Source organism: Pongo abelii, chromosome 13, assembly GCF_028885655.2.
Source record: "Pongo abelii isolate AG06213 chromosome 13, NHGRI_mPonAbe1-v2.0_pri, whole genome shotgun sequence".
Classification (NCBI taxonomy): Eukaryota; Metazoa; Chordata; class Mammalia; order Primates; family Hominidae; genus Pongo; species Pongo abelii.
Genome location: NC_071998.2, coordinates 113412286 through 113433830, shown reverse-complemented (window position 1 = coordinate 113433830; position 21545 = coordinate 113412286). Strand labels below are relative to the sequence as shown.

The 21545-nt window shown below is 42.1% G+C and overlaps 2 protein-coding genes across 6 annotated transcripts in view; one reads left to right on the top strand and one right to left on the bottom strand.

The window, feature by feature from the left end:
* Positions 1-4761, bottom strand: part of MORN5 (MORN repeat containing 5) — a 40127-nt gene extending 35366 nt beyond the window's left edge. For 2 of the 5 annotated variants that reach the window (XM_009244830.4, XM_054521095.2), the window contains exon 1: positions 4587-4760. In XM_009244830.4, coding sequence (XP_009243105.1) covers positions 4587-4633 — 47 coding nt within the window. In that variant the 5' untranslated portion in view covers positions 4634-4760. Of the gene's footprint in view, positions 1-4586 lie in introns of all 5 variants that reach the window. The other 3 variants (XM_002820171.5, XM_054521093.2, XM_054521092.2) reach the window with 3 other exon arrangements.
* A 92-nt stretch (positions 4762-4853) lies between these two features.
* NDUFA8 (NADH:ubiquinone oxidoreductase subunit A8) lies at positions 4854-20385 on the top strand. Its single transcript, NM_001132326.2, is given in 4 exon segments — positions 4854-4979; positions 12005-12168; positions 16172-16337; positions 20065-20385. Coding segments are annotated over 4 exon segments (519 nt in total). The 5' UTR covers positions 4854-4928; the 3' UTR covers positions 20203-20385.
* Positions 20386-21545: the final 1160 nt, after the last annotated feature.

The following is a 21545-nucleotide window of genomic DNA, read 5'->3' as shown; positions in this document are numbered from 1 at the left end:
TCGCTTCAGTCCGGTGGGGTGGACATTGCTGTGAGCCAAGACTGCACCACTGCACTCCAGCCAGAGTACTCCAGAGTGAGACCGTGTCTCAAACAAACCCCTCAAAACCCATGATTCATTCATTCATTCATTCAGCCAACATTTACTGAGTCTCTACCACACATATGCATTATGAGGACAGATACGGAGATGAAATAAGTTTTATTTCCTGATGCTTGGCCCTACCAGGATCTATCAGTGGTTCCTCCACCACCAGAATTGTGCATGGTATTGAAATTTCTTTGCCAGAGCACAGACCGCCTGTCCAGCTTCCCCTCGCATAACTCCTCTGGGCACAACCCACTCTCCTGCCAAACCGAACTGCCAGCTCTACTCCATACGTGCCCTCTGGGCTATTGCTCATGCTGTTCCCTCTGCCTAGAAACTTCTAGAAAAAAAATTCTTCATCTTGCATCTCCAACCACCTAAATCCTACCCAACCTTCAAGGCCCATTTCAAATATTATCTCTTCCATGAAGCCTTTAAGGACGGCTCCAACTGTATGTGGCCTCTGAAGGGCCCCAGCAGCAGGGCTCTATTGTAGAAAGCACATGGGCTTTACAGTCTGATAGACCTGGGTTTTAATACCTGCTCTGCCAAATGCTAACTGGGTGACTTTGGGCAAGTTATATAATTACTCCGAGCCTTACTTTTCCCATCTGTAAAACAGGATAATGCTATCTATCTCAAAGAGTCCCTGTGAAGAGAAGATGCAGGCAAAGCCACCCAGAGCACAGTAGTTGCTACATAAATGCGATGGGCGTCCCTTCCTCCCCTGTGTCTGTAGGTCTCTTCTGGCACTTACCTTGTGGTGCTTTGGAGTGGAGTTATCTAGAACTCAATTGTGCAACTACTCCAAAGAAACCATAATATTGAGGTCAGACAGATACTACATTAACCTTTTATTTTTTTAATATTTACACGTGGTACAGGGAAATTATGTCTCTTTTAAGGTTTTTTTAAAGTAGATTTATTGAAGTGTAATTGACATACAATAGGCCACGTGTTTAAAGTGTACAATTTGATAGGTTTTGACATCACCTGGGAAAACATCATCACAATCAAGACAAAATATCTACTCCCCACAAAAGTTTCTGTATGCCTTTCTGTACTACTTCCTCCTTGCCCCGCCCACAATCCTCATCTCTGGGTGACTACTGATCTACTTTCTGTCCCCATAGATTTGCATTTTCTACAATTTTACATAAATGGAATCATACAGTATCTACTCTTTTTTTGTCTGGCTTCTTTCACTTAACATAATTTTTTGAGATTCATTCATGTTGTTCTGTGTACCAATAGTTTACTCCTTTTTATTGCTGAGTAGTATTCCAATGAATGGATATACCACAATTAGTTTCTTCATTCCCCTGTTGATGACATTTAGGTTTCTTTCTAGTTTTGGTTATTATAAATAAGGCTGCTATGAGTACTTGTATATATGTCTTTATATAGATATACACTTTCATTTCTGGGGTAAATACCTATGAGTGGAATGGCTGTTTAACTTTTTAAGAAACTGCCAAACTTTTCCAAAGCAGTCGTACCATTTGATGTTCCTATCAGCCGTGGAGAGTCTACATAAACTTTTTAAACCAAACGTTAAATATCAACTTCCTACTGTATAGAGAGGTTACTCTATTCATTTAAACTCCAAGAGGAAAATATCCCCTCCCTAAATTAAAAAAATCGATTGAGTATCTACCATCTGTAAATAACATCCATATATGATCATTACATATTCCTTGGAACACTGCTGTTGAATGTGCATTGCTTTCCCATTTTACAGATGAGGAAACTGAGGTACGGATGGTTAATTAAGTGTACAACAAGCAAATGGCAGACTTGAGCCCAGACCTGTCTCATGCTCTCATTACATGCTGAAATTTGAGATGCCCCAAATAGAACTCTAGTTAACTGTGGTGCTGGAGAGGATGTGGAGAAATAGGAACACTTTTACACTGTTGGTGGGACTGTAAACTAGTTCAACCATTGTGGAAGTTGGTGTGGCAATTCCTCAGGGATCTAGAACTAGAAATACCATTTGACCCAGCCATCCCATTACTGGGTATATACCGAAAGGATTATAAATCATGCTGCTATAAAGACACATGCACATGTATGTTTATTGCGGCACTATTCACAATAGCAAAGACTTGCAACCAACCCAAATGTCCAACAATGATAGACTGGATTAAGAAAATGTGGCACATATACACCATGGAATACTACGCAGCCATAAAAAACGATGAGTTCATGTCCTTTGTAGGGACACGGATGAAGCTGGAAACCATCATTCTCAGCAAACTATCACAAGGACAAAAAACCAAACACCGCATGTTCTCACTCATAGGTGTGAATTGAACAATGAGAACACATGGACACAGGAAGGGGAATATCACACACTGGGGACTGTTGTGGGGTGGGGGGAAGGGGGAGGGTTAGCATTAGGAGATATGAGATATACCTAATGCTAAATGATGAGTTAATGTGTGCAGCACACCAAGATGGCACATGTATGTAACAAACCTGCACGTTGTGCACATGTACCCTAAAACTTAAAGTATAATAAAAAAATTAAAAAAATACAAAATCAATACAGAACAACACATGTCCAACTTATGAAAAGAAGTATAACAAGTGAAAAACTGCTGACTTCTTGCTAGTTACAGGAAGTTGGGAAGCCCTGTTCAGGTCTGGGAATCCCTATCGTGGTTACAGAGGTACCAGACAACCTCAAGCAAAACCCAAATTCCTAGGGCCAAAGCATGGAAATGGCTGATTCGACACACAAACCCAATGAAAATACACAGAAGGCCAAAGGCAAATGGTTGAAAGCCTTCCCTCTTTCACCTTGTCTGTGTGTTTCTCTCTCACACATACACAGCCCATTGAAAATTAATATAGTTTCTCAACTTTTTGTGCCTAAAATGCCCAATACCCCATCTCTATCTGCCAAAATTCTACCACCTTCACTGTAGCAGGGCCTTGTGAAAAGTAAGAATGTGGTTTGGACAGAGGATTGGGTTCAAATCCTGACTCTCTTACTTCCTAGCTGTGTATCCATAATGGTGGGCCAGTCATTTTGCTTCTCTTAACTTCTGTTCCTTTATTTGCAAGGTCAGCCTGAACTATCTCACTGAGTAGTGAGAGGGAGTACACACCAAGCACCTCTGCTGCTTTCCTGCTGAGTAGGATAAGTGTCTCAAGCCCTCTAAGGGTCACCTTTCTTACCTGGAAAGATAATAACATCTTCCCTGCAAGATTGATGTAATGATTGGAGAGATAGCATCCCATAGCATTCCTACCACCTTCTCTAGGAATCTGTCTCCTATCCCTGTCCAGATCACAGATCCCTCTTTCCTATTAACTCAAAATGTCCTGGAATTCCACCAACTTGTGAATACAGGGCCCCAAGGTGGGAGTGCTTCACAGTCCCGACAACTAGCACTGGTTCGGCAAACCACTTCATATCGTCCAGCCTCGGTTTCCTCAGCTACAAAAACAGAGATTCCACTTTCTTCATCCAGGGTGGTTGGCAAAAAAGAGTGGCCACCTCTGTGTTTCTTCTGCTTCTCTCTACTACAGATCTTACCACACTGAATCGCAGTTATCTGTTATGTCTACTTGTCGCATCATGTTTGAATGAACTTTCTGAAGACAGGGATTGTGCCCAGAGTCAATTCCACGGCCTGGTACTCGTTAGCCACTCAACATTGTTGAATTGCTGGGCACGGTGGCTCATGCAAGAGGATCACTTAAGCCCAGGAGTACGAGACCAGCTTGGACAACATAGCAAGACACCGTCTCTACAAAAGGCGTTGAAAAATTAGCTGGGGGTAGTAGTGCACACCGGTAGTCCCAGCTACTTGGGAGGCTGAGGCGGGAAGATTGTTTGAGCCTAGGGGGTCGAGGCTGCAGTGAGCAGTGAACAGGCCACTGCACTCCAGCCAGGGCAACAGAACGAGATCTTGTCTGAAAATAAAACAAAAACGAGAGAGAGAGAGAGGAAGGAAGGAAGGAAGGAAGGAAAAGAAAAGAAAAAAAAAAACGGTTGAATTGTAGTCCACTACAGTGATTTGTGTATATAATCCTCTATAATAATCCCTAGATCGTGAACTCCTGGAAGGAAGCGACCGTGTAGATTCAGATTAGCCAGTCTCTCTTCCCTACTCTTCGTGTTTGTTTTCATAGCATTTACCACAATCTGTGATTATTTTATCACTTATTTGTTTATTGGCAATACATCTCCAACTGGATTATAAACTCCATAAGAGCAAGGATCTTGACATTTTAAATATTCTTATTCCTATGTTTAAAACTGGCAGATAGCACACATACACAGTCAATGCACACACACATATAAGTATATATGGAATGAATGCATCTCAGCTTTGCTGCTTATTAGATATAGTCCTTGAAAAAATTACTCGGGCAAGTTTGTGAAAGTGCCTGGCACAAGGTGTTTCGCAGAAGCAAAAAGACAGCCGTCTTTTTCCAGTCACAGCTATTCAAGGTATAGTAAGTGAATCAAATGAGCCCCTTACCTCCCATCTACATATTCCCCGATATATTTGCTCCCTGTGTACTCCATGGCGCCTGTTTTTAGCTTCCAGCTCTTAGGATCCGGAGTCTCAGTGGATACGGCATCACTATGACAACCTGGAGGGGTGGGCGGAGCCGAATCGAAGCCCCGCCCCGCTGCAGGCTGAAAACTTCTTGGTATTGCGCACGCTCCCTCGCGCCTGGTTGGGCAGGGCAGTGCGCCTGCGTGTTGCCGGATGCGCATGCGCAGGCGCCGTGTGGCACTCGGCGGTCGAAAGGGGAGTTCAAGGAGACGGGGGCGACGCGGCTGAGGGCTTCTCGTCGGGGTCGGGGCTGCAGCCGTCATGCCGGGGATAGTGGAGCTGCCCACTCTAGAGGAGCTGAAAGTAGACGAGGTGAGGTTATCCGGAGGACAGGCAAGGGAGACATGGGGCTGCGGCTTCTCGGGCCTGGGCCTAGCCCCGCTTGGGCTCCGCGGATCCCGGGCCCCGGGCCCCTCTCCCCAGTCCTCCAACGCATATACAGGTCGACCCCCGGAGAGCCACTCCGCAGCTTTGGGAGTCGCCTCCCCTCTACCCTACCCTGTCGCATCCTGCAGTGGCTCTAGAATCCTCCCCTTTTCGCCCTCCGCAGCGACCTGTTTCTTCTTCCGTGAATAATAGTGATGCATTTTATTAAGCACCAACCGGTCATTTTACTTAGCTTATGTTGCTTAATCCTCAAACTTGCATGCGAAGTGAGTATACAACCCTAGGGGCTCACAGTCGAGGGAGACAGTCACCTACCTTAAAATGGTATCACCAGTGCAGAGTGCATAGAGTGGGGCGAGGAAGCCGCGGAAAAATGAGACGATATTGGAGCGTGCGTCTCCTCACAGCCATGGGAAGGTGTTTGGTAACAGGACTCATTTAAAGCATTCGTTTATTCAAGAACTATCATTTGAGTAATTAACATGTACACATAACGCTGGAAGAGATATACTTTGTGCCTTCATGGACTTTACAATCCAGTAGGGAGACAGACACATAAAGAGGCAGTCACAGTACAATGTAGTTAGTGCTGTGAGAAGTGAAGTAGAAGCATACCCTACTAATTACAGCTAACATGATCAAGTCCTTTCTAGGTACCAGGTAGGATGCTAATTACTTTCCATGCATTAATTCATTGAATCCTCCCAGCAACACTATAAGGTAGGATATATATACAGTTGGTAGTAGTATGTTATAAATAAGGAACTAGGCCCCGAGAGTAGAAATGATTTGCCCAAGGTCACGGAGCTCGTAAGTAATAGAGCTGGAAGTGAACCCAGGTCTGATTTAAAACCAGTGCTCTTCCACTATATTATGGGTGAAAACTCAAAAGAATGAGAAGGCCTAGCAGAACTTGTGTGTTTAGGGAGCCAAGTAGTTTGATGGGACCCTAGTGGTGGTGGTGGGAAGCAGCAGGTGCTGAGCCTGGCGAGGCAACTTGGGCTGAGATAGGACTTGGAAGCAGCTTCCACAAGGCCAGACCAAACAGTTTGGACTTGATCCAGTAAGGGAGGTGGTGGGAAGACGTGGAAGATTTTAAGGCAGAGGAGTGTCGTGGCAGGGCTGGATAGTAGAACAGGCTATGTTAAAGGAGAGGAAGGCCAAGGCTAGAAATGATGTACCAGCAATGATATACCAGGCACAATGTTAAGTGTTTGGTTTGTTTGTTTGTTTGTTTGTTGTTTTTGAGACAGAGTCTCGCTCTGTCGCCCAGGCTGGAGTGCAGTGGCGCGATATTGGCTCACTGCAACCTCCGCCTCCCGGGTTCAAGCGATTCTGCTGCCTTAGCCTCCCGAGTAGCTGCGACTACAGGCGCTCACCACCACACCCGGCTAATTTTTTGTATTTTTAGTAGAGACGGGGTTTCACCGTGTTAGCCAGGATGGTTTCGATCTTCAGACCTCGTGATCTGCCCGCCTTGGCCTCCCATAGTGCTGGGATTACAGGTGTGAGCCAATCTTAGATGCCTGTGAGAGTGGCAACTGTTATTTTCCTCAGAGGAAGAAATTATTAGCTATGTTCAGGGACTTTATTATATTAAAGTGACATTTACTCTGAGGTGGCAGAGGAGAGCTGCCATGTGGCCCCCAGTCTTTTGTTCCCCCCGCGAACCACCCCCCACCCCACCCCACCCCATGTAGTTGGGTTAATCTTGAGTTGCTGTATTTAGTGTTGCAATTTTTATTAGGTTCAACAAATGTCTGAAGTTCTACTTCATACAACTGATGTATCTGAAATACATTTGCCTTTAGGCTTCACACAATTGAATGAACATACGCATAATTACATAAATAACTAAAATACAAGACAAAGTGTGATTAAATACTATGAAAGGGGGCAAATGTGGTTTAGGAAAAGATTTGAAGTTGGATCTAAATTCTAGGCCTACCTGCCAGTCACCTTGATTACTTGATTTTAGCATTTGCAGATATGGTTATTTGTAAGATAAGGTGATCCCAGTTATAAAATTCTCTGAAACTATAAAGGGAATAGAGAAAGCACTTTTTGGGCATAATGTAAGACATGGCTGAATGGCATTTGAAGAATGGCATTTATGGGCAGAGATGGAGAGAAGACCCCTCTAAGTGAGGGTAGGGTCTGAGCAAAAGTAAGGAGATGGGAAAATGCAGGGAGCCAAAAAGGAGTTCAGTGTTTTGAGAGAACAGTAAATAGTCAGTCCCTTTTTGAAATGTTGTGGGTGAGAAGGGTGGAAAGATAGTTTGGGTCCAGAAGCTTTCAATACCCGTTAAGAAGTTTAGGCTTTATTCTGCTGTTAAGGCTGAATGAGAGTTTGGTTACTAATTTAATAGCAGAGTAAAATAAGAATTGTCATTTAGGGAGATCACTGTAGCAGCTGTGTGAAGAATGGATTGAAGAAAGAAAAGCAGGGAGACTGGTCTCAGTGGCTTTTAAAATTATTGAGAAAGATGTTAATGATCCCAGTGTAATTTGTGCTTACAGAGAGCAAAGAACAAGTATATCTAGAATTGATCAGACTTAGCAATGGATTAGATATTGGAGGTAGGGAAGGTTGAAGAATCAAAGTCATATTTGCAGTGTGGCAATGTTACTGGTGAAGCCAGAAGGAGCAGGTTTGGAGAGCGAGTTAAATACATTTTGGACCTCATTGGCTTAGGAGTTATGACACATCCCCATTGAAAAAGCAGTCAGAAGCTTTGGACTGGAAAGTCCTTGGACACATTGACAATTTTGAGTAAAAATAAAAATAGCTAATATTTATGGTGTACTTTTAATGTGATAGGCACTGTTCTTATTATTTTTATGTGTATTAACTCATTTAATCTTCATAACAGTTCTATTAAGTACTATTCTCTGTTTTAGATAAATTTAGGAAAACTCAAGGCATGGTATAAATAAAGTACTATAAAAAGAGGTACAGACGTTTAAGGAGACAAGGACAGGACTAGAAGGTTGATTGGCTCTAGATGGTGACTTTGTCTCAGTTTCCACACCTGCAGACTGTGTAACCCTGCTGTGCAGTGAGGCTGTTGTGAGAATAAATGAGGAAGGGTGTTGAAATTCTGTGTTCTTTGAGACAAAGAGATCTGAACGAATTTGAGAGGGTATTCACGGTAAACAGCTGTGAAAGGATGTTGTTTCTGTTGGAATTCATCAGTCTTAGTGAAGAAGCAGGTGAGGGGATATGGTGACAGCTCAGGCTCATCCACCTAAGTGATGGCGATATAATGGGAAGAAGCCTGATTGGAGATCACAATCTCTGTGTTCCAGTTCTGGGGTTGCCACTGACTCACTGTGTTGTCTCTAGCACATCTCTCTTTTTCATTAATTATGAAAGAGACTCAATGTCTTCCTTTATTTTCGTGTGACAGGGATGGTGTTTTATATGCTCAGCAACATGAGTATACCTTCATTTTGATAAGATTTCCACATTTGTAGGGAAACAAATAATGCGTCAGGCTTTTTGGGCCTTATAGTTTTAGGCCTTTGAATAATTGAATCAGCCAGTTAAAGCTCTTTTAAGGCATATGACAAGTAAATATAACTAACTTAATTATTAAAATATATTAAGCTTTTAAAAAAGTTTGAGTGTTAGTTTTTATTCTTCTAGCTGTTTATAGGTAATAAAACAAGCAAATGTGTGCCACTCAGTTAACCTAAATAAATTCTTTTATTTTCAAAAACTTTAATATGAAAACTTTACAGATTTTAAACATAAATTTATTAGAGTCATCATGGCAGATTTCACTTATGTCATAACTTTATCTTTGATAATTAAACTTTATCTTTGATAATTATAACAGTTTATCTTTGATAATTATAACAGTTGCACTATTAATAGACATAGTCATAACTTTATTCTCCTTTCTATAGTGTGTAGATTAATTATTCTTGTCATCTTTCCTTGCCTTTTATTAATAACCTAGCTGCGTAAAGTATATAAAAAATAAAATTACAGCTGGGTGCGGTGGCCCACGCCTATAATCCCAGCACTTTGGGAGGCTGAGGCAGGAGGATCATCTGAGGTCAGGAGTTCGAGACCAGCCTGACCAACATGGAGGAACCCCATCTCTACCAAAAATACAAAATTAGCCGGGTGTGGTGGCGCATGCCTGTAATCCCAGCTACTCAGGAAGGCTGAGTCAGGAGAATCACTTGAACCTGGGAGGCGGAGGTTGCAGTGAGCCGAGATTGCGCCACTGCCCTCCAGCCTGGACAAGAGCGAAACTCGGTCTCAAAAAAATAATAATAATAAAATAAAATTACAGACTGTTCTCACACAACAATTTTTAATTTTACAAATCAAATTCAGTAGTGTATTAAAGCATAATACACTGCGACAGACTAGATTTTATTCTAGAAATACGTTGGATCAGTTTTACAAAATCTGTTAACGCTCTATGTTACATTTATAAATTAATGAAAACGAAGCCTAAAAATTTTAGTCTTTTCTGGTATAGAAAACAACAGTAAAGCAAAACTAATTAGAGTTAGAAAGAAGCTTTCTTAACAAGGAATATCCAAACAACTATATTCCAGATACCAACAGCAAATATTATACCAAACTTGCTTTTAATTTTAGAAAAAGGGAAGGTTGTCTGCTGTCATTGCTCTTCATCTGTATTGTCCTGAAGGGGTTGGTTAAAGCGATAAAATAGGAAATGAGAATAAGAAGAAAAAAATAAAGTAGCAGAAGGGAAAGAGACAGTTTTTATTTGTAAATGGCAGTTTTTCTGTTAATCTTCTTGAGTTTTGTGTCAGAACTAACAAGAGTTTAGTAAGATGGCTGGAGAGAAAATACAGTGTACAAGCAAGCAGTAAACAGTTTGAAAGTCTAATAGAAAAACTATCCTATTTAGATAGTATCAAAAGTGCTAAAATACTGAGGAATAAACAAGAAATGTTCAAGGTCCCTATAATGAAGGAAACTGTAGTTTTAACCAAAGGACAAGAATGACCTGAATATGAATAAATGGAGAGAAGTGTGTTGTGGATGAGAAGGTGTAATTCATGTATTCATATCTGTTTTCTAATTATTGTATCCCCATTTTCTAGCAAAGAGTGGGTGCTCAACAGCTACTTGTGCCAGACACTATTTTGGGTGCTTGGTGTGTACCATAGTCAACATTATATTTAATTACCATAGCTTAATTTAGGGAGAATTGATATATTTACAGTAGTGGATCTCTGTTGAAAACAAAATCCCTTCCCTCTTGGAGCTTATGTTCTAGTCACACACAGACCACTTAGGGGCTCTTAAAATTATTGAGAAAGATGTTAATGACCTCAGTGTAATTGGTGCTTACACAGAAACTGTGCTTACAGAGAGGAAAGCATAAGTATATCTAGTATCTAGAATTGATCAGACTTAGCACATGAGTGCTAAGACCAGACCACATGAGTGACCACTGATGATAGCTTATATAAGATGATTAGAGAGAGGGTCTCCGAGGATGTGAAGTTTGAGCAGGCACCCAGTATTATAAAAAGTGCCCATTGTTCCCTAATTTAACATATAACTAAATTTTATACAATTTGAATGCAAATTATTGGGGGAAGTGTTCATCTGAAAGAATAGCCAAAAAAGTTTTGAAAAGGAAGAATGAGGAGGATGGTTCTCCCAGATAACAAAATGTTCTCTCCGGTGACAGTAATTAAAACATTGTGGTATTGGTATAAGAAAAGGTAGTACAGAAAAGGGACCACAGGTCTCTTGCTTAAGCAGCTGTTTGTAGGCCCTGGACAGTTTGCAGTTCTCTTTGAGCTGGCTATATCTACACTGTGTATCTTCTCAAGAAAATATCATCACTAAAATGCTATTGAGAGAAACTGGTGGGCATAGTTAAAGGGATGGCAACCTTGGATATGCTCTGATTTTTAAAAAATTTGCAGATTTTAGTACTTTATTGTTAGTTATTACTAGATGGACTATGACTAGATGGACTAGATGCTCTTTGTGATCTCTTCCAACCTCATCTTCTGTGACTTTGTAGTCCTCTGGGTGTTTTATTTATCCTTTAATTTAATTTTTTTTTTTTTTTTTTGAGACAGAGTCTTGCTCTGTCATCCCGGCTGGAGTGCAGTAGCATGATCTTGGCTCACTGCAACCTCTGCCTCCTGGGTTCAAGCAATTCTCATGCCTCAACCTCCCTAGTAGCTGGGATTACAGGTGTGCACCACCACGCCCAGATACATCTCTAGTATCTTTACTAGAGATGAGCTTTCACCATGTTGGCCAGGCTGGTCTTGAGCTCCTGGCCTCAAGTGATCTGCCTGCTTTGGCCTCCCAAAGTGCTGGGATTACCTGTATGAGCCACTCTGCCCAGCCTTATATATATCTATTAATTTTATTCCAGCAGCAGATACTCAGCAAAGCTTTCCAGAGTTGGTTCCTCTCCCTGCATCCCAGAAGACTGCATCCTTCTCTATACTCCTTTTCTCTCTACCATAAATATCTAAAGATTCTATTAGGGGTGCCATTTCTTCTGCTCTAAAATGGGGATATTAATCTCTTCATGAGACTATTGTAAAAGTGAAGAAAATAATATATGTGAAAGAGCTTCGTGTTCTCTAAATCACCATAGATTGTAAAGAATCGCTGGGCGAGGTGACTTATGCCTATAATCCCAGCTACTTGGGAGGCTGAGGCAGCAGAATCGCTTGAGCCTGGGAAGCCGAAGTTGCAGTGAGCCAAGATCGCGCCACTGCGCTCCAGCCTGGGCGATGGGCGTGAAACCCTGTCTCAAAAAAAAAAAAAAAAAAAAATATTATTATGACAGTGTTTAATTTTCTTGGTAAAGTCAGAACAGTGCTACTTTTGTGTTCTCTATTCTGACACGCATGAGGTAAAGTTGAGAAAGTGGTATTCTGGTTCACAGTCTGTGGCCTTTGTCCCATCTTTCCTTTCCTAGGTGAAAATTAGTTCTGCTGTGCTTAAAGCTGCGGCCCATCACTATGGAGCTCAATGTGATAAGCCCAACAAGGAGTTTATGCTCTGCCGCTGGGAAGAGAAAGATCCGAGGCGGTGTTTAGAGGAAGGCAAACTGGTCAACAAGTGTGCTTTGGACTTCTTTAGGTAAAAATCTTTTGGTATCAGTGCCTACTTGGTTGAAACATAAAGGTTTAAATGAATAAGTGAACAGCCAGCTAATAATGTGGATTTTAGTAGGAAGTATGTAGGCTTTGAAATCAGACCAAGGTAAAACATTCAAAGGATGATAATTACTTTTGGTTTTGTTTTTATTATCTGGCAAGTTCTTTAATCTCCATGAATCTCAGTTTCCAGATTGTAAAATAATACCTATCTAGGTTTGCTAAGCCAAGTGACTGGTGACCATTGTTGCTACAGCAAGGGGAAAGTCTTTTTGCTGTGAAGAATTTGAAAAGGCACGTAAAACAACCTAGCACAGTCCTTTTTAAGCAGGCATTCACTAGGTTGTTGTCATTACTACCGAACACAGGTATGATGGAAAGAAAACTGTATTCAGAATTAGGTTTTAGGTAGGTCATTGTGCTTGATACTTAAGTAAAAAAAACCTAAACTGTGTAATTGTAGGAAGATGTTTTAACAAGCATATTGGCACTCTATTTAAAAGGAGCGAAAGTCAACTCAAAGGAAATTGGCTCTTGTAACTCTGAAGTCCAGAAATAGGTCTGGCATCAGGCAGTACTGGATTCAAGGGCTTAAATAATTTCACAACTACTTGATGTCTTTTTGCCTCTCCTCTCTTCACAATCTCTTAGTTCTGGTTTTCTCTGTTGACCTCATTTCAGAAAGACTGTTACCTTGCTGTACCAAAAATGGCCACCAGCCATTCGAGTTGCCGTTCTGCTGATACTTGCTTAGCAAACCTACACAAAGTGTGCCCTTTATCCAGAAGTGAGCAGAAGCTCCTGGACTCAGTCTAATTGTCCTGGCTGGCTGACTTCGTATACATATCATTGCATCACTTGTGCTTCAGGAGATAAAAAGCTCTGACTGGTCAGGCCTGAGATGGGGAGTGGACTTAGCTTCATGCAAACCACATTGCTGAGAGACAGGGAGGAGTTGTTCCCAAAGGAAAATTAGAAGGATGTTACAGAAGAATGGGGAATGACTGCTGGCTAGGCAAAAACCACCAATGTCCACTACAATGACGTTAGAGGAAAAAAAATAGATACCTTAGCACAGTAGCTGATTTTTTTCTTGCTTGCTTCTGCTGTCTTTGTCCCTATGCAAAGATATTTTTGTGGTTATAATCATAGTTTGTATACATTGAGAAATTCATTTTTCACTTGACATTATTGGAAACATTCTTTGAAGTTGCTGTATAGTCTTCATGATCTTTTTTTTTTCTTTTTCTTTTTCTTTTTTTTTTTTTTTTTTTTTTTTTTTGAGATGGAGTCTCACTCTGTTGCCCAGGCTGGAGTGCAATGGTGTGATCTTGGTTCACTGCAACCTCTGCCTCCTGGCTTCAAGCGAGTCACATGTCCCAGCCTCCTGAATAGCTGGGTCTACAGGCCTGTGCCACTACGCCTGGCTAATTTTTTGTATTTTTGGTAGAGATGGGGTTTCAGCGTGCTGGCCAGGCTGGTCTTGAACTCCTGACCTCAAGTGATCCGCCCACCTTGGCCTCCCAAAGTGCTGGGATTACAGGTGTGAGCCACTGCACCTGGCCGTGATCATCATTCTTAATGGTTATATATTATTCCATCAGTGGATAAACCAACCATAACATACCTGACCAATTCCTGTCATTGAACATCATTGTTGATTTCAGTTTTTGATTATTTTGGATAAATCTGCAGTGATTACCTTTGCGTATAGATCATTTTCATCAGTTAATAATTCCTTGGCATAAATTTCCTAACAGTGAGATTACTCTATAAAAGGCTTTGAACATTATTGTGGCTCTTGAACTTTATTGCTTTTGTTTTTTTGTTTTGTTTGTTTGTTTGTTTGTTTGTTTGAGATGGGGTGTCGCTCTGTCACCCAGGCTGGAGTGCAGTGGCGCGATCTTGGCTCACTGCAAGCTCCGCCTCCCAGGTTCACGCCATTCTCCTGCCTCAGCCTCCCGAGTAGCTGGGACTACAGGCGCCCACCACCACGCCTGGCTAATTTTTTGTATTTTTAGTAGAGACGGGGTTTCACCATGATCTCAATCTCCTGACCTCGTGATCCACCTGCCTCAGCCTCCCAAAGAGCTGGGATTACAAGCATGAGCCATGGCGCCCAGCCATTGCTTTTGTTTTTTAAATGTTGGATCAATTTATGCTGTCCTCAGCGCTGGATTCTGGTATGCATAGTATTTAAATATTTGGGAGGTGCAAATATTTTTGGATGTTTCAATTTGCATTGATTTGATTGCCAGCGAGGTTGCGTGTGTGTGTGTGTTTATTTAAACAATTTTTCTTTTTTTTTTGAGACAGAGTCTCACACTGTCACCCAGGCTGTAGTGCTGTGGCGTGATCTTGGTTCACTGCAACCTCTGCCTCCCGTGTTCAAGCGATTCTCGTGCCTCAGCCACCTGAGTAGCTGGGATTACAGGTGTGTGCCACCATGCCTGGCTAATTTTTATATTTTTAGTAGAGATGGGGTTTTGCCATGTTGGCGAGGCTGGTCTTGAACTCCTGGCCTCAAGTGATCCGCCCACCTTGGCCTCCCAAGGTGCTGGGATTACAGGTGTGAGCCACCGCATCCAGCCTAAACAATTTTTATTTTCTAAGAGAACTTTTGCAAAGCATTTTTTCCATGGCCCAGTGGTAGTACATTTTAAGCGGGGAATATTTGGATTTCACAAATTCCCAAGGTGCCTAACTGCCTCCATAGAAGAATTTCTCACTGCTGAAGTTGCTGATTGTAGACATTAGTAGATAATTGTTAGGTATGGGTAACAGGGTCCAGAACAGGGATCCGTGCTACTAGAGTAGTGGCTTGCAGCCTGTCTGCTGCTGCAGCATTTTGGAGGAATATAAAACTCCCATTGGAAATGGTTGCTTTCTACCAAAGTGATTCTTGAGTAGAAGTTATATGCGTGCAGGTTATGCTTAGCATACCTGGAAGGGAAACCTAAGAAACTGGTGACATTGGTGGACCTCTAGGAGAGCAACTGAGTGGCTTATTGGGCAGGAGTGGAAAGCAGATTTTTCACTGTATACTTCCTTAAGCCATCTCTGAGATCCTTCCTTTCTGATCCATGTTAAACAAGATTCATGTGAGAGTGTAGCTAGATTTCTGGTGTGACACGTAAGCACTTAAATAATAAAATTATTATTTCATTGGGAGAAAGAGGTGTTCTGAATTTCACTGCCTCAAGTATGGCTTTTACATAAAATGATGGTATTTTATTCTTGCTTGAACATGCATACTAGCAGGCTTGAATGATAAGATAAGAGGGATTTTGCAAAAAACTGAAGCTTATTCTTTTTATACACAGAAGTTAAATTTTCTCTAGCCATTTTCGATGGCCACAGAATAAATTATATGCTACCCTGCTTCTTAACAGAGAATACCAAATATAACTTTGTTCTTGATAGCAAGGATTAATATCTATTTTTGTTCAATGCGTAAATAGAATGAGGACCTTGAGCTTTTGAGGAGTGGAGTGCAGTTTGTCTTTATACCGAACGATCCCAGGATCTTCTGCTTGTTAGTTTGTGTATTTGCTTTTTATAATTCTATCTCTTCCTTTGCCATTGTCTGTCACCTCTGACTTCTATCAGCATGTCCATTGTTTAATTATGCCTCCTTCTCTTCTGAATTTGCTAAGCTGACACCCTTAGAGGAATTGGATCTAAAGAAAAGAATAAATAGGCCCCAAGTAAGGAGTTCCTCTCTGAGTAAAATATGCGTGCGTTAGGCTACACTCTTTTCTTCTTACTATATAAATAAATTAGGTTTTCTACCTCAGAAATCTTTTTTGTTTACTAACTTGTTCTCAACTTGAGGATCCTGAAGTTGTAAGTGAGGTAAGAATATTTACTCACATACCTTTCGAAAAGCAAGGCTATGTGTTTGAGGTCTGTACCTATTGTTTTCTCACTTTTCTGTTTTTCATTGTTTTGCAAAGAGATGCCCCTAACCCAGCCTTCTTTTCCAGGCAGATAAAACGTCACTGTGCAGAGCCTTTTACAGAATATTGGACTTGCATTGATTATACTGGCCAGCAGTTATTTCGTCACTGTCGCAAACAGCAGGCAAAGTTTGACGAGTGTGTCCTGGACAAAATGGGCTGGGTGCGGCCTGACCTGGGAGAACTGTCAAAGGTAAAAAGGCTTCTGCTGGAGGTCTCAGTTTCTGACTCAGGGGTGGGATAAAGGCAGGAGGTGGTCAGCAAAGGGTCTCTGTGAATACAGATATGATGTAAGAACTTACCAGATTTATCAAACATATTAATTAGGCAGTGATTATACACAATCCAGAAATGAATTTTTAAAAATAGAAATATTTCTGGCTGGCCGCAGTGGCTCACGCCTGTAATCCCATCACTTTGGGAGGCCGAGGTGGGTGGATCATGAGGTCAGGAGATCGAGACCATCCTGGCTAACATGGTGAAACCCCGTCTCTACTAAAAATACAAAAAATTAGCCGGGCATGGTGGCGGGCGCCTGTAGTCCCAGCTACCTGGGAGGCTGAGGCAGGAGAATGGCGTGACCCCAGGAGGCAGAGCTTGCAGTGAGCAGAGATTGTGCCACTGCACTACACTCCAACCTGGGCAACAGAGTGAGACTCTGTCTCAAAAAAAAAGAAATATTTCTTTAGACCTTCTAGCATGTGCAGATTTGTTTTTAGTTAATTAGCTAAAGAACAGAAGGGAATAGAGGAAGATAAACAAAGTATTAGTGAAACACTGTCAGTTGAAAACATTGTGGAGGGTATTGTGGAATTCACTGGGGAAATAGGATCAGGCTTACACCACATTTTTCAGGAACATATCTAAGATTTTTTTTAAAACTACATTCTTGTAGTTTTAAAAGTGTTTCTCTTTCTCCCGTATTTCCTATCTTAGTTGTGACACCACCATCTGTTGAAACGTCAGAGCTAGAAACCTGAATTCTTTATTCCCTACCGATTCCATGCAGTCATCACTTCCTTTAGATTAGCATCTACTGGAACTTTTTTTTTAATCCTCTCATTGTTCCTGCTGCTGTTATCTTATTCTTGGACAGGAGTTCTTAACCTGGGGTACATGAATTTCTGGGAGAGGAGGGTGGATCAGTGTGGGCTTTAGATGAAATTGAAGAATAGAGGATTAAATTACACCTCCACAAGAAGAGTGATCTGTGTGGAAAATAAATCTTATGTCACTGTGTTTTTAAAAACTGTACGGGGACTCTCCATTGCTGGTGAGATAAAGCATCTTCTCCATAACATGGCATGCAGGCCCTTTATGATCTGACCCATCCCTGCTGCTTCAGCCTCAGCTCCTTCCATTCCCTCTGGGGCAGCACAGGTAGCAAGGCATGGAGGGAAAAACTCAGGTCTCACTCTCTCTCCTAGGCTGGAATGCAGTGGTGCGATCACAGCTCACTGCAGCCTTGACTTCCTGGGCTCAGGTGATTCTCCCACCTTAGCCTTCCAAGTAGCTGGGACTACAGGCGCAGGCCACCATGCCCAACTAATTTTTGTATTTTAGTAGAGACAGGATTTTACTATGTTACCCAGTCTGGTCTTGAGATCCTGGGCTCAAGCAATCCTCCCACCTTAGCGTCCCAATGTGATGGGATTACAGGTCACCATACCCCGTCTAGTTCCCTTCTCTTTGTGTATAGCATCTGTGAATAGTTGGATTATAAGCTTGGTGTCATAAGTAATAACTTAGCAATTTTTTTGTCTTTTGTATCTGGCTTGATTATTTTCAGATACTTTTTGATGTACTGAACATATTATTTTAAATAGTTGATAATTCTAGGTTGGAAAGTGGTAGAACTTACACATGTAACAAATAAAACTACCTTTTCTCATTTCTGACTCTTATGAAAGAAGAAATAACAAGTCATGCTAGTAAGAAAGCATATTTATTCTTGAATCTTTGTATTAACATTTTTAAAAACTCTGTAAGGTAAAAAAAAATTCTCTTAACTCTTTTCAAAAGTGTATTTCTCGATCAGGTGCCATGGCTCACACCTGCAATTCCAGCACTTTCGGAGGCTGAGGAAGGAGGATCGCTTGAGCTCACGAGTTCAGGACTAGCCTGGGCAACATTTTTTTTGTTTTTGTTTTTGAAGTAGAGTCTCACTCTGTCACCCAGGCTGGAGTACAGTGCCACGATCTCTGCTCACTGCAACCTCTGCCTCCTGGGTTCAAGCAATTCTGCCTCAGCCTCTCCAGTAACTGGGATTACAGGCACCCGCCACCACGCCCAGCTATATTTTGTATTTTTAGTAGAGATGGGGTTTCACCATGTTGCCTGGGCTGGTCTTGAACTCTGACCTCAAGTGATCTGCCTGCCTCAGCCTCCCAGAGTGCCGGGATTACAGGCATGAGCCACGGTGCCCAGCCAATTTCATAAATGTCTTTAATTCCTTAAAGGAGCTGCAAATACCAAGGAACCACTAGTGGATCATTAAGAACCATCTCTACTTACGGCAGGGCGGTGGGAAAACTTTCAAAAGCAAACAAACAAAACTAGTAGACTTGAAGACTTAGGTTCCAGCTTTAGCTCTGACATTACTGTGTACCTTATCTTAGGCATGCCAACCTCCCTGGTCTTCATCTGTGCACTAGAGATAATAATGCCTCATAAGATGGTTATAATAATAGTTGTGTGATTGTATACACAAAAGCTCTGTTCCCAATAAAATGTTTCTGAATTTATACATCTAGGAAGATTAATCTGGTCATCCTATATGAGGTGACTTAAGAGTTCAGACCGGTAGAGGAATAATCAGAAGACTACTGACAAGCTGTGGCCTTATGTCTTCTTACTTCTCTGGGCCTATTTCTTTATCTTTAAAATGACAGCAGTTTCTCCTGGCTTTCCAGTTGAGATTTTTGTGACCATCAGGGGACACTGTGAGTGTAAATTCTCTCTCTCCCTGTTGCAGTTTAGTACTTCACCACTCTCCTGGCTTATTGGCTCAGCTCCCCAATTTGGGTCTTGCCTCTCTCCAGTCTAGCTTTCACACTTTCCAGCCTACAGAGATGGGATTTAGTTACCGCCCTGCTTCAGTGGCACCTGTCAGCCATCAGGTTAAAACGCAAACACCTTTGCATATCATTTAATACCCTTTATCATCTGGCCTGTCCACCACTGTAGTGTGGTATTAAGAAACACAAGCTTTGGAGTAGGCATATCTGGCTTTGTGTACTATTTCTTCCACTATTAGCTAGGTGGCCTCAGTGAGCCCCTGCAGAATGACCTCATAAGAGTGAAAATGGAATGGAATCATGTGCTCAGCATCATTTCTAGCAATAAGTTCTTGGTGAGATGCTTCATCTCCCTCCATTCTTCGTGCAGCCTTTGCTTCAGCCATTCTGAAAACATGCCTGTCTATCTTCATATGTACTCTTTACTTGGAATGTCTTTTTCTCCCTTGCCTTTCCGACTGGCTCCTGCTCAGACTTTAAGCTAAGTCTTACCTCCTTAAAAATATTCCAGACCCCCAGCCTTCAGGATGGGTTAGATGTGCACAGTTCTTGCTCCTATAGCAGGCAGTTCCTGTCTCCATCATTGCCATTAGGCATCGGGGTAATTTGGAAATCTTGGTTGTTATTCCTGGCTTTCTCCGTCTCTAGACTGTGATCCCCTTGAGGACAGTATCTTGTTCCCTTCTGTATCCCTAGTTTCTACCACATGGAATGACACAAAGTAGGCTTTCCTGAGTGTTTGTTCAACGATTAAATAAGTCTGAATGTGATTTGCTGGGAATTTAAGTCGGGGAGCAGTTGTAGCAGCGGGAGCAATGGGGAGACACCAGGAGGCGCGTTGATGGTTACAGATTCCTCCACCCTAGCTTTCAACTTTGCTTTTGCCCTCTTCACCCTTCCCAGGTCACCAAAGTGAAAACAGATCGACCTTTACCAGAGAATCCCTATCACTCAAGACCAAGACCGGATCCCAGCCCTGAGATCGAGGGAGATCTGAAGCCTGCCATACATGGCAGCCGCTTTTATTTCTGGACCAAGTAAAGATGGGTCCGTGGCCCACACTCGGTCATGTGCCCAGACAACGACTGATGAAAACGCCCATGCAGTTTGCATCGACTGATAGTGTGTTCTTTCCGGGATCACAAACATTAACAAGAAAGTTAATTTATGTGACTTGGCAGTTATTCTATACCATTTCCTGTCCATTAAAAATTTTAAAGGAAACAGTTGTATTTTATTATGTTTGATGTGACCTTTTGGCCTTTAAAGATGACTTCCCTTTGCTTTTTCTTCTTGTGGTCCTGCCTGTTCCTCTTGCTTTGCTTTAGGCACTTGCTCATGTGGCTGGAGATCCCTGTTAGAACAGGGAGAAGTGGCCATGTGAAGGAAAGGCTTTGTTACTTTAGGCAGCTCCTTGGGGTGTGTCTGTGTTCACACATTTTGAAGTCTCAGCTCTCTTTCCTTCCATCCGATGTCTTAGGCAAATAGATTTCTCTAAAGGTCATACAAGGGGAGCCTCCAGGATAGAAGTGTAGAAACTTCCTTGAGGCGTGACTCAGGGAATAGGAGGGGCCCCTAGCAGGGTCTCATGCAGTCTTGCTCAGTTTCTTGAAGAACCGAACTTCCACCACTTCCCCTTGATATCCCATCCTCAAGCATTATAACCCAGATGTTTTTCCTGATAGACAAGGGAGGTGGAGGCTGAACTTCCAGCTCCAAAGCCAGGAAGTCTGGAGGTCTGAGTGTCAATTCCAACCTTGGGTGTGTTCCTTAACCTCTTGTGAGAGGTTGAGTTTGAGGACAAACTAAAGGACACATGCTTATCTACCTCCTGGGCAGGTTAAAGCCACAAGTGTTTATAAAGCTCTTTGGTTCAAAGCACTATTATGTCTTTTTTCCCCTTTCATTCAATTCCTTTTTCACTGCTAGGCTGTTTCCTCCACATCTGACTGGGTCATTTTATGCCTTCTGCTTATGGCTTTAAATTGCGTATGACCCTGCATAAGTCTTCTCAGCTCGCTGGGCCTTGGTTACCTCTTTGCAGCACTCTAAAAAGCAAAGCAGTTGGACAAGAGTCTTTGTAAAGGCCCTTCTGGCTCATTCTAGATTTTCTAAGTGGGGAGATTGCTGTGAGGCACCAGACAGATGAGGTGCAGGATCTGTTGCCGGAAGTGCTAGGACAGTTCAAAGAAAAAGCACTGTGATCTGCCATGCCCGCTTCTGCACCTGGTGCTGACCCCACAGCTAGAAGCATTTTGGATGCTTCCAGCAGAACCCCCACCTGTTCTGCAAAAGTTACTTGCCAACCAACTTTTGCCTCAGATTCTCTAATGAAAAATAATACTTTCTTTGCATTTTTTTCAATAGCTGAGGCAAAACCCACT